The sequence below is a fragment of the Halyomorpha halys genome, unplaced genomic scaffold, assembly GCF_000696795.3.
Source record: "Halyomorpha halys isolate HHAL.00 unplaced genomic scaffold, Hhal_1.1 Scaffold463.1, whole genome shotgun sequence".
Lineage (NCBI taxonomy): Eukaryota > Metazoa > Arthropoda > Insecta > Hemiptera > Pentatomidae > Halyomorpha > Halyomorpha halys.
Genome location: NW_027114672.1, coordinates 73665 through 91646, shown reverse-complemented (window position 1 = coordinate 91646; position 17982 = coordinate 73665). Strand labels below are relative to the sequence as shown.

General features: G+C 31.3%; 1 protein-coding gene across 7 annotated transcripts in view; it reads left to right on the top strand.

The window, feature by feature from the left end:
- Nucleotides 1-17982, top strand: part of LOC106683081 (growth factor receptor-bound protein 14) — a 361363-nt gene that overhangs the window by 325091 nt on the left and 18290 nt on the right. For all 7 annotated transcript variants that reach the window (XM_014424309.3, XM_014424312.2, XM_014424311.2 and 4 more), the window contains exon 8: nucleotides 13596-13751. In XM_014424309.3, the coding sequence (XP_014279795.3) occupies nucleotides 13596-13751 (156 nt within the window). The remainder of the gene's footprint in view (nucleotides 1-13595; nucleotides 13752-17982) is intronic.

The following is a 17982-nucleotide window of genomic DNA, read 5'->3' as shown; positions in this document are numbered from 1 at the left end:
TAACTTAATTATATTTACCGGGTGTAGGTCCCTTAATTCAGCGTTGTGTAATCTTCTAAATTCTCCCGTTAATTCATCCTTTTTCAGTCCGAATATTTTGCGTAATACTTTATTTTCGAAAACCTTAAGACGCTGTTCATCCCTTAGTGTAAGAGGCCACGCCTCACATCCATAAAGAACAGTGGAAAGGATAATAGTTTTGTTAATTCTAATTGTCAAGTTTTTCCATAGAAGGCACGAGCTGAGCAGTTTCGAAATTGAAAAATAACAAGCATTACCCGCCTTCAACCTAGCTTTTATTTCCTCATCATTTTCGTTTTTTTTTCTAGTTACTGTAGAACCTAAATACTTAAACCTATCTATCTGTTCAAACGTATTTTCTTCTATATTTGAGTAAATAAAGGATAATTAAATTTAAATAAAGTAAAAATATGATTAAAATTAAATAAAGGGGTTAGGTACATTTTTTTTTTGTATACCTAAAAAGAAATGCTTCAAAATCAATGTTTTTAATACATTTTTTTTTTAATTTAAAGTTAATAGTGATAAAGGCTTAACCAACTCCGAAGGTTCGATACCGATACCACCAATCGCTCTCTACATACATCCTCCCATCTATTTTTCGGTCTACCCCCCGGACATTTACCCATCTGTTCAGTGTTTATTAACATTTTAGGGATCCGCTCGTTACGAAGCCCTACAACCTTATTCGCCGAATTTTTAATTTAAAGATAATAATTATAATTCTCTTCACACAAAAACGTTTCTTTGTCTCTCCCTCCCATTCGAAACATACAAAGGCGGTTCGGATTACTTAGCGTGCTGTACTATAAAAGCAAGAATATATAAATATATTACATTACATACTCGGATCGGACCCGTAGCCTGATTCTTAAGTCCTCATCAAGCCCCAGTTTTGACCGCCAGGAACGGTTCTGTACTTGGCGTTTGTGCTGGTAGAAACAGATGTCCGATAGTTTGATTATTGGTACAGTAATCGCCAAAATTTATTACTATACTTATTCCTATTACTATATTTATTAATACGCTATGTGTCCGCTAGTTTCCTGACTGTCACACCGTTTGTTGCAATAAACATAATAGGCATTACATGTTCTACTTATCGTTTCCTATATGCACCTATTACAGATTCTACATATCGTCGCTTAAGCTTTGATGCGTTAATGCCTTAGTATTTGTTATATTATTAAAATCATTTTGTACATTTTTTTCCATAACGAGGTATGATAGTTTAAGCTTCGTTATTGACTAGTTCATTCAGTCATCTTAAAATCAAAATTTAAAAAGAAATTATTTTAAAAAAAAAATCTTTAGCAACAAACAAATAAATGTCGATCTCTTCTAAAAAGTTTATAGCTCACATATTTTCAAACTTTTAAGTTATAAAATTAAGTATCGTAGTAGTAGAGAAAATCAACATATTTTCAGTTTTGGCGAATAAGATCCTTCATTAACTAGTGAGGGATGATTCGTTGCAAGCCCCAGTGAGATTATGCCATAAAGAAGCTTGAGCTGAAAATAGTTGTTTGAAATTTCTCGAAATAGAATTGTTTTAGGGAGTCATTCAAATATAAAATTTTAAATGAAAATACATTATTTTTTTTAGTTAGTAGATTTTTAAATACTTAGAATTCATTGTTGTTCAAGAAACAGTATTTCCTTACAAACTAATGAACTTCTGACCCTTCATTGGTTAGAGCAGTATAAGTTTTTTTTTTAATATTTAATTTTCAAAACTAGAGATAACTCTTTAATATCACTTTTAAATTATTATTTAGATAAATTATAAAATTTCAAAACTGGATAAATTGATTTTTTATATTAAACTATTAATTTGTTTGTTATAATGATTGATTAGGTAAGGAACGAAAAGGTACTGGATTTCGAATCTGGAGTTGGAGAAAACATTTTTGACGGCTCGTTTAGTGAATTTATTTTGTTTATTTATTGCCATAGTAATAGAGCTGTTTATTTATGAGAATAATAGCATATTTTGTAAACAAATATACATATTTGAAGGGGGAGAATAAGGTGGTGGGATTTATAAAGACGGCCGTGGAGGGGAGAGCAGCTGTTGCGGTAGGTCATAGACCCAGCGATCTATACAGCTGGGCTCTACTCCCAGTCCTGAAAACATGAGCTGGATACTATCTGTACTTTCTCTCTCTTCGCCTGCTTTATCTTTGTTTATCAACAGCCCGCTATAAAATATATTTTCCTCGTGATGAGTCACAATCAGTCCGCTCTATGAGCACTGTATCTCTTTATTCGATAAATTATGAGTCACGTAGAGATTGTAATCACTCCTGCCAGTTCTGACCTGGCAGGTTTCAGTTCTGACTTTCACAAAAATTACAAACGATTACGGCTATTTTTTTTTTTGCTGTATATGTTTCTAGATTTATTTCTGTAATATATGTTTGAAATTATCCGAGTACATATAGCTAATTAAATTTCACTATGTTCATTAAAATATACCGCACCAACATTCAATGATTAAAAATATAATTTCATTTATTTTCCAAATTAAATAATATTTTTAAATTGAAGATCTCGTTATAAATACTAATGTTTAGTATATAAAAGGAATAAATAAAAAAACAGTTCTAATGTCAGAATCAAGTAAATGTTTCTTTTTTTTCTAATTTTTTTTTGCATCGATGCAGTTTGAACACGGTTAATAATCGGAATTTTTATTTTTTCAATTTTCATTTTTTTATTATATGTTAAGAACATGTAAATGTGATTATAGTACCATAAATTTTGGATCGTTATGAAATATAATTTACAAAAGTATGTATAAATAATATGACTCAAAACAATGAGCTTTACAATATAGAAGTATAAATGTCGATTACAAGTATAATTCTAATTCAACGTTATTATACAATCAGTAAATGTTTGGTTCCACTGTTTTGTTTGGAATAAAAAATGGGTTCCATAGCGGCTTTTCGTAGCTTTGATGTTTTTTGCAAAGACTTCATCCTCGGTGACGTCAATAGTTTCTATTCTTTGCATGCAAGCACTGTATACATAGACGTTACGTCATTTTTGACCAAGTTAATTTTTGTGCATCGTAATCTTTCATATTAAATCTTAATTTATGTATATATTATTATTTTTTAATTCCTTTTTATATATTCTTACGTCAGGTATTTTATTTATTTTTAATTTCCTGCTAATATTATGATTATAGAAGTAAGGAAGGAATTTTTTCCTGACGGTTAGCTTAATTAACTGTAATTTTATCCGTATCGCCTCGGTATTACATGTCTTCGACCTAACCTAAAAAGAGGTCATCCCCTCAGGCAGAAATCCTGCTGTCATTATGTGGAGGAACTTTTTATAAAGAAGTATTACCTGGGCCATTTCCTTCAATCAATGCTTTAAAACGTTTTGTAGTCTTTTCTTTTCAGGCTTTGTCTGTAATTTATTTTTTATTATCAGTCTTAAATAGATAAAGTCGATTGCTGTTGTACAGGTGTATTTGACATAAATGACAGAAATCGTTTTAATATTTGTTTTTATTAATTATTATATACAACTAGAAGGTTATAGTAAATCATATAAGTGAAAATTTCTTTTACATGATACAATGAACAACTTTGAATTACTTCTTTTTTTTTATATACAGTAGGAAAATTAAAAAAAATACTATAAAATTAAAAATTAATTTACAAAGCTAGTAAAGTAAATGAACATACATTTTAAATAATGAAGAATGATTACACTTGATTAAATAATAAAGTATATGCAGTAAACAAATTTTGTAAAATTCATGTATCAAGTTTTGTCTATTAGTATATGTATAGTACATTTGTGAGTGCATCGTCTTAGTGATGTCTTGTCAACAACAACGCTAGATTATATGAAATTATTCTTAAATAAATCTCTTAGGAAATGATAATGTAGTCCAGATATCTGTGAGATATTCGATATTTTGCACTTTCGTTGTTTTTAGGGCGCAAAACACAAGTTAGAGGCTCGTAATAACCTCAATATTTCTGAAAATAGATAAACTCAAAACATGAATCTTCTTTGTTTTTTGTTTTTTTCCCTCAACATAACAAACATTTCATTATTTATTAATATCAATTTATATTCAATTACAACTTATGCACTCTATAGTTTTGCAGTTCAGAAGTTACTGTTATTGTTTTGTAGGATATAGTTTTGAAATTTCAATTTTATTCGAAAGTTCAATAAAACTAAAAAAAAAAAAAACTAACAATATCCATTTTTATTTTTTTCTTATAACCTGAAAAATATGTATTGTAATTTTAATTTTGTACTAAACTAAATAAGGGCAAATTACCTAAAAAAAACTTTCTGATGATTTTGATTATTTGGCCGCTCCGTTTATTCCAGCGAAAATAGGACAAAAAAAAAACTCAAATATTTTATAGAAATTTTGGAAATTGTTCGATATCGGTTTTTGTGACGCTGATCATTAATTTGAAATTATTGACATCTATTTTTTCTACCGTAACCAATTGTATTAGTTTCTTTTCTTAATCTCGACTTCCACTTACTTCGAAATGAGTTGTCCAAATAAAAATAATCATTATAATAAAAATGATTTTTTTTATGATGATCAAATTCCCATTTGACTGAACAAAATTGGGTTAGTAAAGGATGCTTATAAATGATACCCCAAACTAAAAAAAATATTCTATAGAATAATTTATGGAATTTATTCTTGTTTAATTTAAGTATAGGTCGATGTTTCTAAACTAATGCATGGTTTTTATGTTACAGGTGAAAAAATTGAGATTACTTTTCATTTTTTTTTTTTTAATATTTCCAATAATAATTGTGGTGGCAAACACTCGAAAACATGGAAATGCTTAATATCAAAACTATCTCATAATTTTCCAAGTTAATCCTTTTTTAGATCAATTTCCTGGACTAATACTAGTAAGAGTGGACTCGTCAATATGAACCATCTTTATGTTCCTAATTAACTGACTCACTTTCACTTTTGCTAGATTAGGCCGTTAATTTTAACCCCTAACGCCACAGGTCTGTCTTTATTGCTGTACTTATTTATGTATTTATTTATGTATTTATTTATTATAAGGAATGGATTGTACAACCTAAACAAAATCAAAAATACAAATAATAAACTAGTTTATAACACCGAAATGTAAGGCAAACAAATATCACTATGGATCGCTCTGACACATGTCCCGCTGTGTTCTCTATCTAATCCACAGTGTCCACAGAATATCATGAAAAATTTCCTACAAAGATAAACTACTTTATAGCACATCAAACTAGCTTTAATTTGAGTTTTAATATTTGTATGTTGCATTGTTTTTAAGATATAGATTTTTAAAATGGATTCACTAACTACTAATTATTCAGTGCATTTTTATGAAATGTTGCCTTTTAAAAATCTATATCTCGGGAAATATAGAACGTTAATAGCTGTGTTAAGACTCATATTTTAGAAAATTTATTCTATTCTAAATGATGTTCTCTTAGGTTTTCTAGTATTGTAGGGATAGTTTTAAATATATAGAGTTCGGAATGAAAAATTAGTTTTTAGTTAACTTTTTGAAACAGCCACCATTTTTTAATCACCCTACCTATATTTGGAAGACTCATTAATTTTGACTAGTAATTATACATAGTTTTTATGACTTCAATGAAAACTATGTATAATTACTAGTCAAAATTGATGGGTCTGCCAAGTATAGTTAGAGAGAATACAGAATGTTTCAAAAAGTTAAATAAAAATTAATTTTTGATTCGGAGCTCTATATCTTTAAAACTACCAACAACACTAGAAAACCAAAGGGAACGTCATTTAAAGTAGAGTAAACTTGCTGAAATATTACCCCTGATTTTTAAAAAGCAACATTTCATAAAACTGTTGTACCAAATGTACTGAAAGATCGTTAGTGAATATATTTTGAGCAATCTATATCTCAGAAATTATGTGACCTACAAATGTCTATTAGCACTCAAATTACAGCTAGTTTAATGAACTATAAAGTATTTTATGACACTTATATTCGCCGAAGTACTAGTTTTCCTCTTTCATTGTCGGTTTCAGCTCACCAAAAAAAAAAAAAAAAAAATGAGGATCAGCCAAAATGTATACCTGTGTAATTCTTATCCCCGTAGTTCTATTTTTAATTTCAAATGCGAATTTGACAAGTTGAGTCAGTTTGGGTTGTCATGCTTTGGAGCCAGTGTGAGAAAAAAAAATAAAAGAACATTTTTCAAATCTTAAAACACTTAAAAAGTTCTACAATTTGAAATAAAAATTTGAAGATCTCAAGAAATTCAAATGTTGGTTGTTGATATTTAGTGATGTTTTCCTGCATGTCTATTTACAGGGCAGTTTAAATGCTTCCCCCCTATTGACGAATTTGTTGCAATCTGACCTCCCTTCATGCAGCCCTCTAATATAAGCCTCGCTCAATTACCCCTTTTTCTCTTCCCCCAACATTTGTTGTAGCACTTCTAACGTCTCTATTTTCACACCGCATACCGGCTAGTTACAGTGTACCGAATACCATTTGGGGTCCAGAGCGGATTTATTTTTAATTTACATAATAAAGGTACAGCCCAACTAAAAAATAATTACGTTCTCGTCTTATTGAAAAACAAAATAGGCAATTATTTTTTGCAATATGTTAATGATGCAAAAAAAAAAAAATCTGCTTTTACATATCGTTCTCTATTTCCCTGATCTTAGCTACGCGACTGAGTTGTAATCATTATCTTCTCATAGACATCAATATGTGTAATATGTAAGATTTTAACATGTAGATATAAAATTAAACTGAAATTCTATAATAATTTTCGAACTGTAATACAAACAATTTGCTTAAAAAAAGATATTTTTATGCTTTTTAGCCATTTTTGTACAAGTTTGTGAGGTTGAAATGTTATTGATAGAAAGCTGTTTCTTTTTTCTTATAATAAAAAAAAAAATTCACTCCTTTTGCCTAATCGATTCTTTGGGGCAATACTTCGGTCTGTCCTATGTAGATTATTTCTTTTTTATTCTTATAAAAAAAAATTTTAAAACAACAAGCTAGATTCCCAAACCTCTAATGGTTTTTCTGACTAAAAACCTTTTTTTTTTTATTAAAAAAAAATTGATTTTAAAAATACGTTTTATAACAATAACAATAAAAATCGAATAATAATATTGTAATAAATTTATCAAGCTATATATTATTTTGGGAGCGCGGTGGCACCGTGGCAAGGCACGATGCTACTAACTCCAAGGATCGGAGTACGAATCCGGCTTTACAGAAAATTGTTTTCTGTTACACTGTAGCCGTGAGTCAAACCTGTGGGGTCTTGAGCCCTCCTGGGGTCCACCTAGCCTCATAAATTGGGTAAAAATCTGGCGTTCGTGTGTGATTCAGACCAAATCACCTTGCACAACCGTTGGTATAGTAACAGTACATCCTTACTAAGTACTGAACCCCTGACTCTTCATGGGTTGTAGTGGTACATATGTTAATTTTATTATATTATTTTATTTTATAAATCGAATTGATATAAAAATCAAACAAAATTATTGCCAAGTAGTACTAAATAAATAAAAAATATCCTCTACTCCCACTTTTATTCGGGATAGAGAATCGAACTACTCCGAGTGAATTGATTCTATCACTTGAATCTCTCGAGAGTACGAATTTTTCAGAGGACTAGGATAGACTCTTCGATTCCATTTCCAATTGCTTTGCTCATTCACAGTTTGAACGATAGGTTCCAACTATTTTTGATGATCCTATGAATGAATAAGTATGATCCCATATTAAAAAGATGGTTCTCTACATTTTAAATAAGTATGCAATATACTTATGCAATTATTTTGAAAAATAGGTACTGATTTTTGAAACTTTTTTTTTAGTATCTTTCCTTTCACTAATTTATGAATTTTTCATTTTACCATGAAAAAAAAATTAAATCAATTAATAAATACTTATTGAAATTTTTAAATCTCTTGTGCCCCTTAGAAGCTCGCCATATCTGTCCGTTAGGTGGCAGGGCGTGTGATCCTACCTCAGGTATAACACATGGAAGGGTACAAAGAGAAAACTGTAGTGTGGTTCTCCAGGTTGGTGAATTACCTGGACATAAATACTTAATGATACTGAGATGTTCAAGTTTTAGTAATGTATTTTCGTCTTCGGGAGAAAGCTTAAGTGAAGAGACTCGTGCAATAACTGTAAACACTTAAATTTGGACTTACGGCTCTTAGTATAACAGTAAATTCTTAAATTTAGCTTAATTAGTTTGGTCCCTAATTGGTCAGGTGACCTAGCAACAGTTGAGTCCAGTAGTAGTGACCAAGCACTCTCTCAGGGTATGAGAAGTCGTTAAGGTCTAGAGGGATCTAAAGTCTTAGTTGCCTTTCTTATATTTAATAATTTTCAGAACTTTTTTTAGTATCTTTAGACCACTTTATTGAATAAAAAAATACTCTTGATCGGTGAAATTGGAAGAAATTTAATTCTTCGTAACATCCTAATAATGTTTAGTTTTCTATGAACTCATAATTTATAACTTTGAAGTGAAAAAAAAGTATAAAAAATCTGGTGCGGTGCGCTCAACATATAACTCCATTTTCAACAGTTTTCAGAAAAGTTCTTATAATAATATTTCTTTCTCAAAATTTTAACATTTTTTTTTTCATAAGTATGGCAGAAATATAGCAGTTCACCAAAATTTTCATTCTTCTTTTGACTTCTTTTTCAATGCTAACTTGTTATAGAATCAATTTTGAAAATACTAAGACTATTTCATTCTTACCTCAAAGGCTCAAATATAGGTTAAGTGAAATTTAATAAAAAAAAAAAAAAAGTAAGTATTTAATGTGCCATTGAAATATTAATCATGTTTCCTCCAATCCCGGAAGGTTGAAAGTTTTTATAACAGACCTTTTATTTATGCGTTTTTCTTCATACTCCAAATTGTTTTTTCAACCTGGAAAAAAGTTTTTGTCTATTATATATCTCTTTTAGTTAATTATTAAATGTGAAATAGTTAGTTATTTCAAACAAACAAAATCAAAGATACTTTAGAGGAAGTCATTTTGTAGATTCGGCATTTAAATCCCGTCATACTTTTTCAATGAGGATGATAGCTATCTGATATTATAGACTGTCTAATGTTCATTGATTTACCGAGCTTAATCGTGATTGTCAGAATAGTCTTTGAGAAAATCGAAAAAATGTCATAAGTTGATTCCATATAGTGGCTCTTTAACGAGTAAATAGGCACACAAACTATTTTATGAGATCTGGTAATTTGAACGTGGAAAACACAAAACGTGAATTGTCGTAAAAAACTCAATTTTGAAATTTTTCACGACTCCAATCCTTCCCCTTACTATATATACTCCATTTATCCTCCAAATTAGCAGATGATCCTTGATGTAGATCCAAAGAGGTAGACCCATTAAAAAAAAATGAAAATATAATTAACTGGATAATACTTCCCACCTGCTGTGCCATAAGGATTCCTATCCCAGTAGATCGTCTCAATTTTTAAAAAAATTATTTATTGATATTTACAACTGTATCAAATACAGATAACAAGTAAATTTGTTGTTGGTTATACAATGACATAGAACAGACATATGAAAAATCTACTCATTGATAGAACTCCATTAAGATTTCTAGATATCTCGAAGCCATCATCTTTTCAGAGGCCTAGAAGGATTACCAGATAATATGAAGCATAAGCCAGGTTAGAAACAAGTGGGTTTGGGTGATTAGGAATTATGTCATGGAAGAATTGGTATCTACTAATAATAAAATCGGCAACATATGGAACATTGAGATCCTAATGGATGACTCGATTTGTGACAAAATTAGGAGCATTAAGGATTTTAGGAAAGATACGAGTTGAATTCGATGGTTTAGAGGAGCCCCATGAACTCCATAAGTCTCAATTTAAAACTGCAAATGTGACAAGTTGAGTCAGTATGGGTTGTTATGCCCGGTATGGGAAAAATAAATAAAAGACTTTTTTTTAAGGCAATCCACTGCGAGGATGAAGTTTGCCTAGTTATCTACTGGTGACCTATTCTAACTATGGTGGGGGGGGGGTCAAGTTTTTATTTTGTGGGACCGTCACTTAATGAAAAAAGTCAACGCCTCCGGGTGGTTCGGATCCGGGAACCGGCGCTACCCACTGACCTCAGAACGATAGACCTAAGCCTAACTATTTGAGCTATGGACGGCCCTAAACCTTCGTCGTTGACTTCATTTTCTTTGTGGTCGTTATTATCATAGACCTATTTTGAAATAAGTGATTTTTATACGCGAACTACTGATTAAGGGTGTGATTTTTGATCATGCATGTCATTCTTAAGGAGAATTCTCAGCCTACATGCACTATGTATATTACTGCTTTGATTGTGACATATTGACAAAAAATAAAGGTATTTTATTTTGCATTTGACGTATTCCGCCTTGTATCGTTGACTGGGATTACTTTGTTATAGCCCAACTAGATTTGAGACTGTAGGACGACCCAGTTGAGAAAGTAACCCAAGTTTACGGTACCAACTTTTGAATATGTCCCATTCAAAATAAAACCAAAACTTTTGTTTTTGTCAGTCTAATATTTAAGAAATGTAGCGATGTATTCAATCGAATACCAGATCTATTAAACTGTAGAGTAGAACTGTTCGTCAGCATTTCGACAGTTCAACTTTTAGCTTATTCCAACCTCCTCGTTATAAACTACAAGCTGAATGAAGAAAGGACTATTGTCGCAATGACTGTACAATTCTCCCAAAAAACAAAACCGTGATTCCAACATTTTCATTGTTCTGGAAGGTGGGTTATTGTTTAGGGATCCTCAACTATCTCACTGATAAAGGTAATTAGTCAGCTCTATTGTTCTTTGTCATAAACGAAAGAAACGTGATCCTTCCAAATTGAAGGGGATACTTTGGTCTTTTATAGTCTCCTAGTTTAAATTTGTTTAATTTATTAGAATTTTTAACTTGAAATATAATCTCTGAATATTCTAAATAATATATTTTTTTTTTTATTCATTGAAAAATACAACAACAAATACAAAATACAATAAGTAAATGTGATAAATTTTAAGGACGTAACTGCCCAATGGGGGTTCTTCAATCATTGCTTTAAATTAGAAGACCCCGTGGCCATCTTCTTTTCAGATGCCTCGGAAAAGAAGAAGATTATCAGGGATTGTTAAGGATGAGAGATTAAGAACTAAAATGGGTAAGGATTTTTGAATGAAAGGAGGTATATCTATTTTTGTCCAAAACTGCAACGAATGGGATGTTGAGATCTTTATGGATGAGTTTATTTGTGAGGTAATAAGGAGCATCAAGGTTTTGACGGAGGATTTTGTATTTTGCCCGTAGATTCCAATTGAATTAGTTGCTAAATAACTAAATAACTTCGCTTTTTCAAGCGTATTAAATTCGGATTATTCATGTCTCTCCAACCTCATCATTTTCCTACTTTTTGGGTTTTCAAATTATTTTATACTCTCCGAACTATTTCTTGCTTTCTAAAGCCCGAAGGTAGGAAAATTTAGAGTTCGTGCAGGAATGATAAAGATTTTTATCCAGAGAGTCAACAATTTTCACTCAGGCCTTACGTTTCAGACATCAAGAAAGAAAAAATTAATTTGTTGCTGGACCATTTTGTTATAAAATTATTTGTTTGTGGATTCTTATATTTTTATTTGAAAAAAATAATTAAAGGTTATTTTTCCTTTTCTCTTCCTCGATGGAGATCTATTGTTGTGTTAAAAAGATGGAATATCTTGCATTTGTGGGAGTTTACATTAACCTGAATTACTGTGAACTGGTGTAACTTACTTTGATAAAATAAAAATCTTTTCATTCACAAAAATAACGGCCTAAATATTATGTTCAGTGCATGATCAATGATATTTTCGATTTAAAACAGACAAAGCTCACATCCAAAGGTGGTCTTTAAATTGACTGATCTTGATTTTTTTTTAAGTTCAATAGAATTCAATTTCGGTCTGAGGCTTAACATTTTTCAGTTCTCAAAGTCCTAACAACTCTACTAGATTTTTTAAAAAAAATAGTTTTATTGAGATTTACAACTGTACATAATTATACATTTAGTAAATTTGCTGTAAGTTTATAATCGAATAATACAGTCGTGTAGAGAAACTACCCATTGGTAGCACTCTAATAACGCTTTTACATTAGAAGGTCTCGAGGCCAACTTCTTTTCAGACCTCTCGGAGGATTGTCAGGAATGGATGAGGAAGCAAGGTTAGAAAGTGGGTTTGGGTGGTTAGGGAGTTTATTATGGAATGAATGATATCTGGTTCGGGCTTGATCTGTTACATAGGGAACATTAAGGTCTTTATGTAGATTTTATTTAAAATAAGAAGCATTGAGGATTTTACGAAAGATTTTGGATTGTAAGGATTGGATACGAGAGGAATTCGAAGGTTTAGTGGATCCCCAAAGCTAGGTCCAGATAGGCCTTATTATAGTTATGTAGATCAGTATTTTGTAATGAATTGGAAATTTAGACTGTTTGTCTACCAAGTGCTCTAATAGTCGGAATCGAAGTGCAGTTTTTTGACTTGTGTGAGGATTCCAAGTTAGTCGTTTGTCCAGATTTAGTCCAATGTAGCGGATCTGTTCTACAGGGGTAAGAGCAACATTATTATACTGTAGCACAGTCACCAGATTTACGAAGAAGGGTTAAGCTGATTTGATGAGATTTTTTATAGATACATCACAAATGTGGAATTTACACAACAGTAATACACTCAATAGTGCATCTATACAAAAGTTTCGTACAAAAAAAATAAAGTCTCGTCACCGTTGCTATTGGGTGTAACAACACTACTCCTTTTTCGGGTGCTCTAAGAATTTGGTAGTAAAATTGACTTGATTACATGGTTTCTTCCAATTCTTCTCCAGCTTATTTCTGGAATATCCAATGTAGAAAAATATTTTCAATGCAACATTCTCAAAGAAAACTATTTTATTTTACCTAATTTTCCAATGCAACATCTCTTGAAGATATTCTTTGTTGATATTTCGCCAAAAATTGTAAAAAAAAACAAAAACATTTTTACTGCTTTTGGCAATTTGCTTCGTAAACAGTATGGGAAGTCTAAGATATTTAAAGAACAAAGTTATTTAAAAAATTACTTAGAGAATCAGTTATCATAATTTGAGTATCCTCAGTCGGTCGTCATTTGGCGATTGGTCCCGTTAGTATCCTCAAATGTCTGCCATGAATGATGACGGATTCAAAATTGATTTTGTTCTTTACGATAGTTCGATTTCTCTGCGGAAATGGTCAAGAACTTGAAAAGAAGTTTTCTGGCTGTGGTAATTTACGCATTTAGGAAACATCTGACCGGGAAAAACACCGATATAAAATTGTTATTAAAAAAAAACTTCTATGAGAACTAATTTCAACTCTGAGTATGGTGGTGAGTGGGTTCACTCTGCATAAGATTAAGGAAACTGAATGTGATATTGTACTAAATATGAATAAATTAAATGATAAATTAATTAACTATTTTGTTGTATATTATATTATTTTGCTCAGGCGGCGGTGGGACTGATGCGAGAGATAGGTCCCCAGGCCGGACCCAGCGGAGCAGACAGCCCCTCTTCCTCTTCGAGGCAGGAAGACCTGGTCGACCTCAACAGTGGTAGTCCACCGCCCCAAAGGAACTCACTCCGCACTGCACTGTCCTCGTCGGTGAGTATGCTCTTTTATCTTAGTATGGTTTTGTCTTCCTCAAGAACAAACTGTCAAGAACTAAAATTAGTTGCCGAAAATTCACCTCAAACAGCTCCGAATACTTCATGAATGGAGGACCTGCTATCTTCCGATATTCTCTCTTATTTCTAACGGATACTTAGTTTATGGAGGGCATTCTGGAGAATAAGAAATGGGTCTAAAAAGAGAAATTAATTGTTTCATAAGATTCATTTTTGGCGTTCCCGGATACGGATACTCTTACATATCTCATTGATATTCCTAGCCAGGTTGTTTTTCCCTTGGATTTCCGGCTACTATACTTAGAAGAGTGAGGGAGTCGAAATAGCCTTTGGAAAATTAAAACTTTATAAAGCTGCTGGACTATCAATATTCCTAATGAACTAATAAAAGCACACTGGAGTTTCTAAAATACACCTTTTGGTTAATAAGATCGAGGAAATTGAGAACATGCCTGAGGAATGGGGGGGGGGGAAGGGAGGAAGGAGGCTCTACTTATTCCACTTCACATAAAGGGGCCGAGGACGGATTGTATTAACTATCGAGGAATCTCACTCCTTCCTGTATGTTATATAATATTTGGGCTGATCTTAACTAGTAGAATTACGGAATACGTTGAAGAAATTATCGGATATTACCAATGTGGTTTTAGGCGACATCGTTCAACTATTGATCACATTTTTTTTATTACTTGAAATATTACTGAAAAAGTTGGAATAGAGCTGGTTAGTTCATCAGCTTTATGTAGATATCACAAAGGCTTACGATTCTATTGACTACCAGAAGCTGTATAATATTTTGAATGATGCTGGATTATGGGAACTTCGCGCGTTGAATATGATTCAGATTATAGCATTTTGGTGAATAAGATGGACATGCAATGTTGTTAGGTTTAGTAATGAACGAATCCCTAAAATGTTAATAAACACTGAACCAACGATATCAACCAATATCTCAACCTACCGACTTGTACATGCTCTCTCAAAACTCAACTTCCTTCAAAAAAATCCTATATCATTGGTGCTGGCTCGATTTAGAATTCCCTACCCACCTTCGTCAAGCTTTCTCCCTAACTTCATTTAAATACCACGTATTATCCATCTCCTCATTGATTAATCTTTCGCATACTTGTGAAGAATAAATAACCAAACAATTTTTTGCAAATCTGTATTTATTACGACTTTCCTTTAATAATAACACTTAAATAAAAAAAAGTGACAATAAAACGTGTTTTCATATTAGGCGTATAAGTTATTTTGCGCGACTTTTTTGTTGAAGTTTTTAATAATATTTCAGTTATTAATACCTAAAATATTAATAAAGATAAAATGCATTTTTTCGTTGTTTTATATTAGGGAGAGAAATAGAAAGTACAAAAAAATCTTGTATTTTAAAAAAAATGCTTACTTTTTTTAAAGAAGTATATTTTTTTTTTTGTATTTCTAGAAGTAAAATACAAAATAGTTTTTCTATGAGAAGATGGTTAGGGGTACAAAAATGCTTATTTTTTTTTAAAGAAGTATTTTTTGTTTTGTATTTCTAGAAGTAAAATACAAAATAGTATTTCTGTGAGAGGGTTGTGATTAGAGAATCACACGAATAAGGTGAAAAAACTTGTGTAATAGTGACATCGTTTCGGCCAGAATTTCTAGCCTTCTTCGGGGCCAAGAACAAAGAATAAGATAACAACTAATGAATAAAGGACATATAGAATGATTAAAGTAAATAATTGTGCAGAATAAAAAAAAAGTAATGAAAGAAGTGGAAACTAAAACATATATATAGGTTATAAATATGTAAGTAAAAAAATATAATTGAGAAAATAAAAATATAAAGTTATTTAATGCAAAGAAATATGAATATTTTCATATAGTAATAATTTAAAAATTAAAGTTATAGAGAAAAAATAATACTTTAACAATAATAAGGAACACTAAAAATTCAAAAGAATATGTCATCAATTACTGGAAATTATTTTAATAATTAATTATTCGCCATTGATTACATCCTATTATAATTTGCATTTCTGTCCAATTACGTAACACATTTACAATTTAATGAAATATTCGTTTTCGATACGATATAGGTTATATTTTACGTCTTATAATAATAAACCAAATAATTATTGTTTAAATTTAAATTAAATATCTTTATATGAAATTTATTTTTGGATTTATTTTAAGATAAATTTGCTTAAATATTAAGCGAGATTGTTTTACTAATTTTAATTTACAACAAAATGTCCTACCCTTTGGTTTAAATACCATCATAAGGTATCTAAGCTATTTCATGAAGTTAAAATTAGAAAATCTAATTTGTGAAAATGAAAGGACCAAGGACGTAGAAACGGAGGGATAAGGGAGGCAACTTGCACCAAGCTCTACGTTCTGGGCTCCATTTTTTCTCCTAGATATAACTCAACTAATAGAAAACTCGAAACGTTCCTACTAGAAATAACAATAATTATTTAATAAAAAGAAGAAAAAAATGGAGATTTTAAGACATACATTATTATGTGAGGTAATGTCTCGGAAGTGAAGTGGCCTCGCCTCGTGTAACCTGCTTAACCAACATCAGAAATTAGAAAACCAATTTGTTCTAAACTTAATTTTACTTCATAAAAAAGTGGATTCAGTAAATTCTTAGTCCGTTATTTCTCACTCTGAGTTAATGGATTAAAAAGACTAAAACTAAAAAAAAAAATTAAAAACATCGTTGATCTTCAATTTAGCTGTAGTAGTGATTATAGAACTGTCATTTATGTAAGAGTGGTTTTTAAATTTCTTTTGGGCTCTCAACCAAATGAATTTTGGAAAATTATCCCATTTAAATAATAAAATAAAGAAAAGATTACGTTATTTTAGGATTTTATTGCAATTTCCATGGTCCAATCCACTCCACTATGTCAGTTTCAATGCATAATATAAATAGTAGATTGTATTTTGTAGGATGAGCTTTTTATGGTGCATAATTCTAGTTTGGTTTTCCTTAAATTTGGAAATGATGTTTGTTTCTAGTGTCAGGCTCATTACTGATATCAACAGAATTCTATTTTTTTTTTTTTTTTTTTTTTGCTATGAATGTTATCTGAGCCAAAACAAAATATAATGGTTAGCAGTAGAAACGAGAACAATTTCGGTGACAGATATAGGAGGAAATACATCTGAACAGGTCAGGTTCAAGTATTTAGGTTCTGCGGTAACTATAAAAAACGAAATTGCTGAGGAAATAAAAGCTAGGTTGAAGGCGGGAAATGCAGATTATATTTCAATTTCGAAACTGCTTAGCTCGCGCCTTCTGTCCAAAAACTTAAAAGCTAGAATTTACAAAACTATTATCCTTCCGATTCTTCTTCGATTGTTCTTTATGGATGTGAGGCGTGGCCTCTTACACTAAGGGATGAACAACGTCTTAGGGTTTTCGAAAATAAAGTATTAAGCAAAATATTCGGACAGAAAAAGGATGAATTAACAGAAGAATTTAGAAGATTACACAACGCTGAATTAAGGGGCCTACACCCGGTAAATATAATTCAAGTTATAGCATTATGGGGAATAAGATGGACGTAAAAGGTCGTGGAACTTAGTGACGAACGGTTTCTTGTTCGCCATTAACCATTCATCGCATTCGCTCACTCGGATATCAAATTATATTGCCTAGTTTTTCTGAACCGAAAGACCAACTCAAAACCGGTTCCTCTAGTCATTGAGAAATGATAAGACTACCAGACTTCCTGCCTGTCTGGCCTGCGCCATTTTTTATGATTTGTATTAAGGGCTATTATGAATAAATATTAAGTGTTCTTCATTCATTGATAATTAGTACAGTGCAATTCAAAGTAAGATTTATGGTCAGAGATTGGCTTTTTACGGCGCGAAGTATACTTTTAGAGGAGCGAAAGTGAGGTAGCCTCCAGTGGTTAGAGAGTTGGTTTCTTGAGGTAAGCTCAGCGGATTCAGATCGAATCCTGGCTTGACTCAAGAAATTTTCACTGAAGCAGATCTTAATGTAAGAGGTCTCATTTCGCGTCTATAAAAAATAGTAGGAGGAATAATAATAATATAATAATGAAGGCCTAACGAACCCAAAAGCTCGATGCCGATATCACTAAACGCTCCTTCTAACCCAATTCTACTAAAACAGTATTAACCCAATCCTCCCATCTACGTTTCGGTCTACCTCTCGGACGTTTACCCGTTGGTTCAGTATT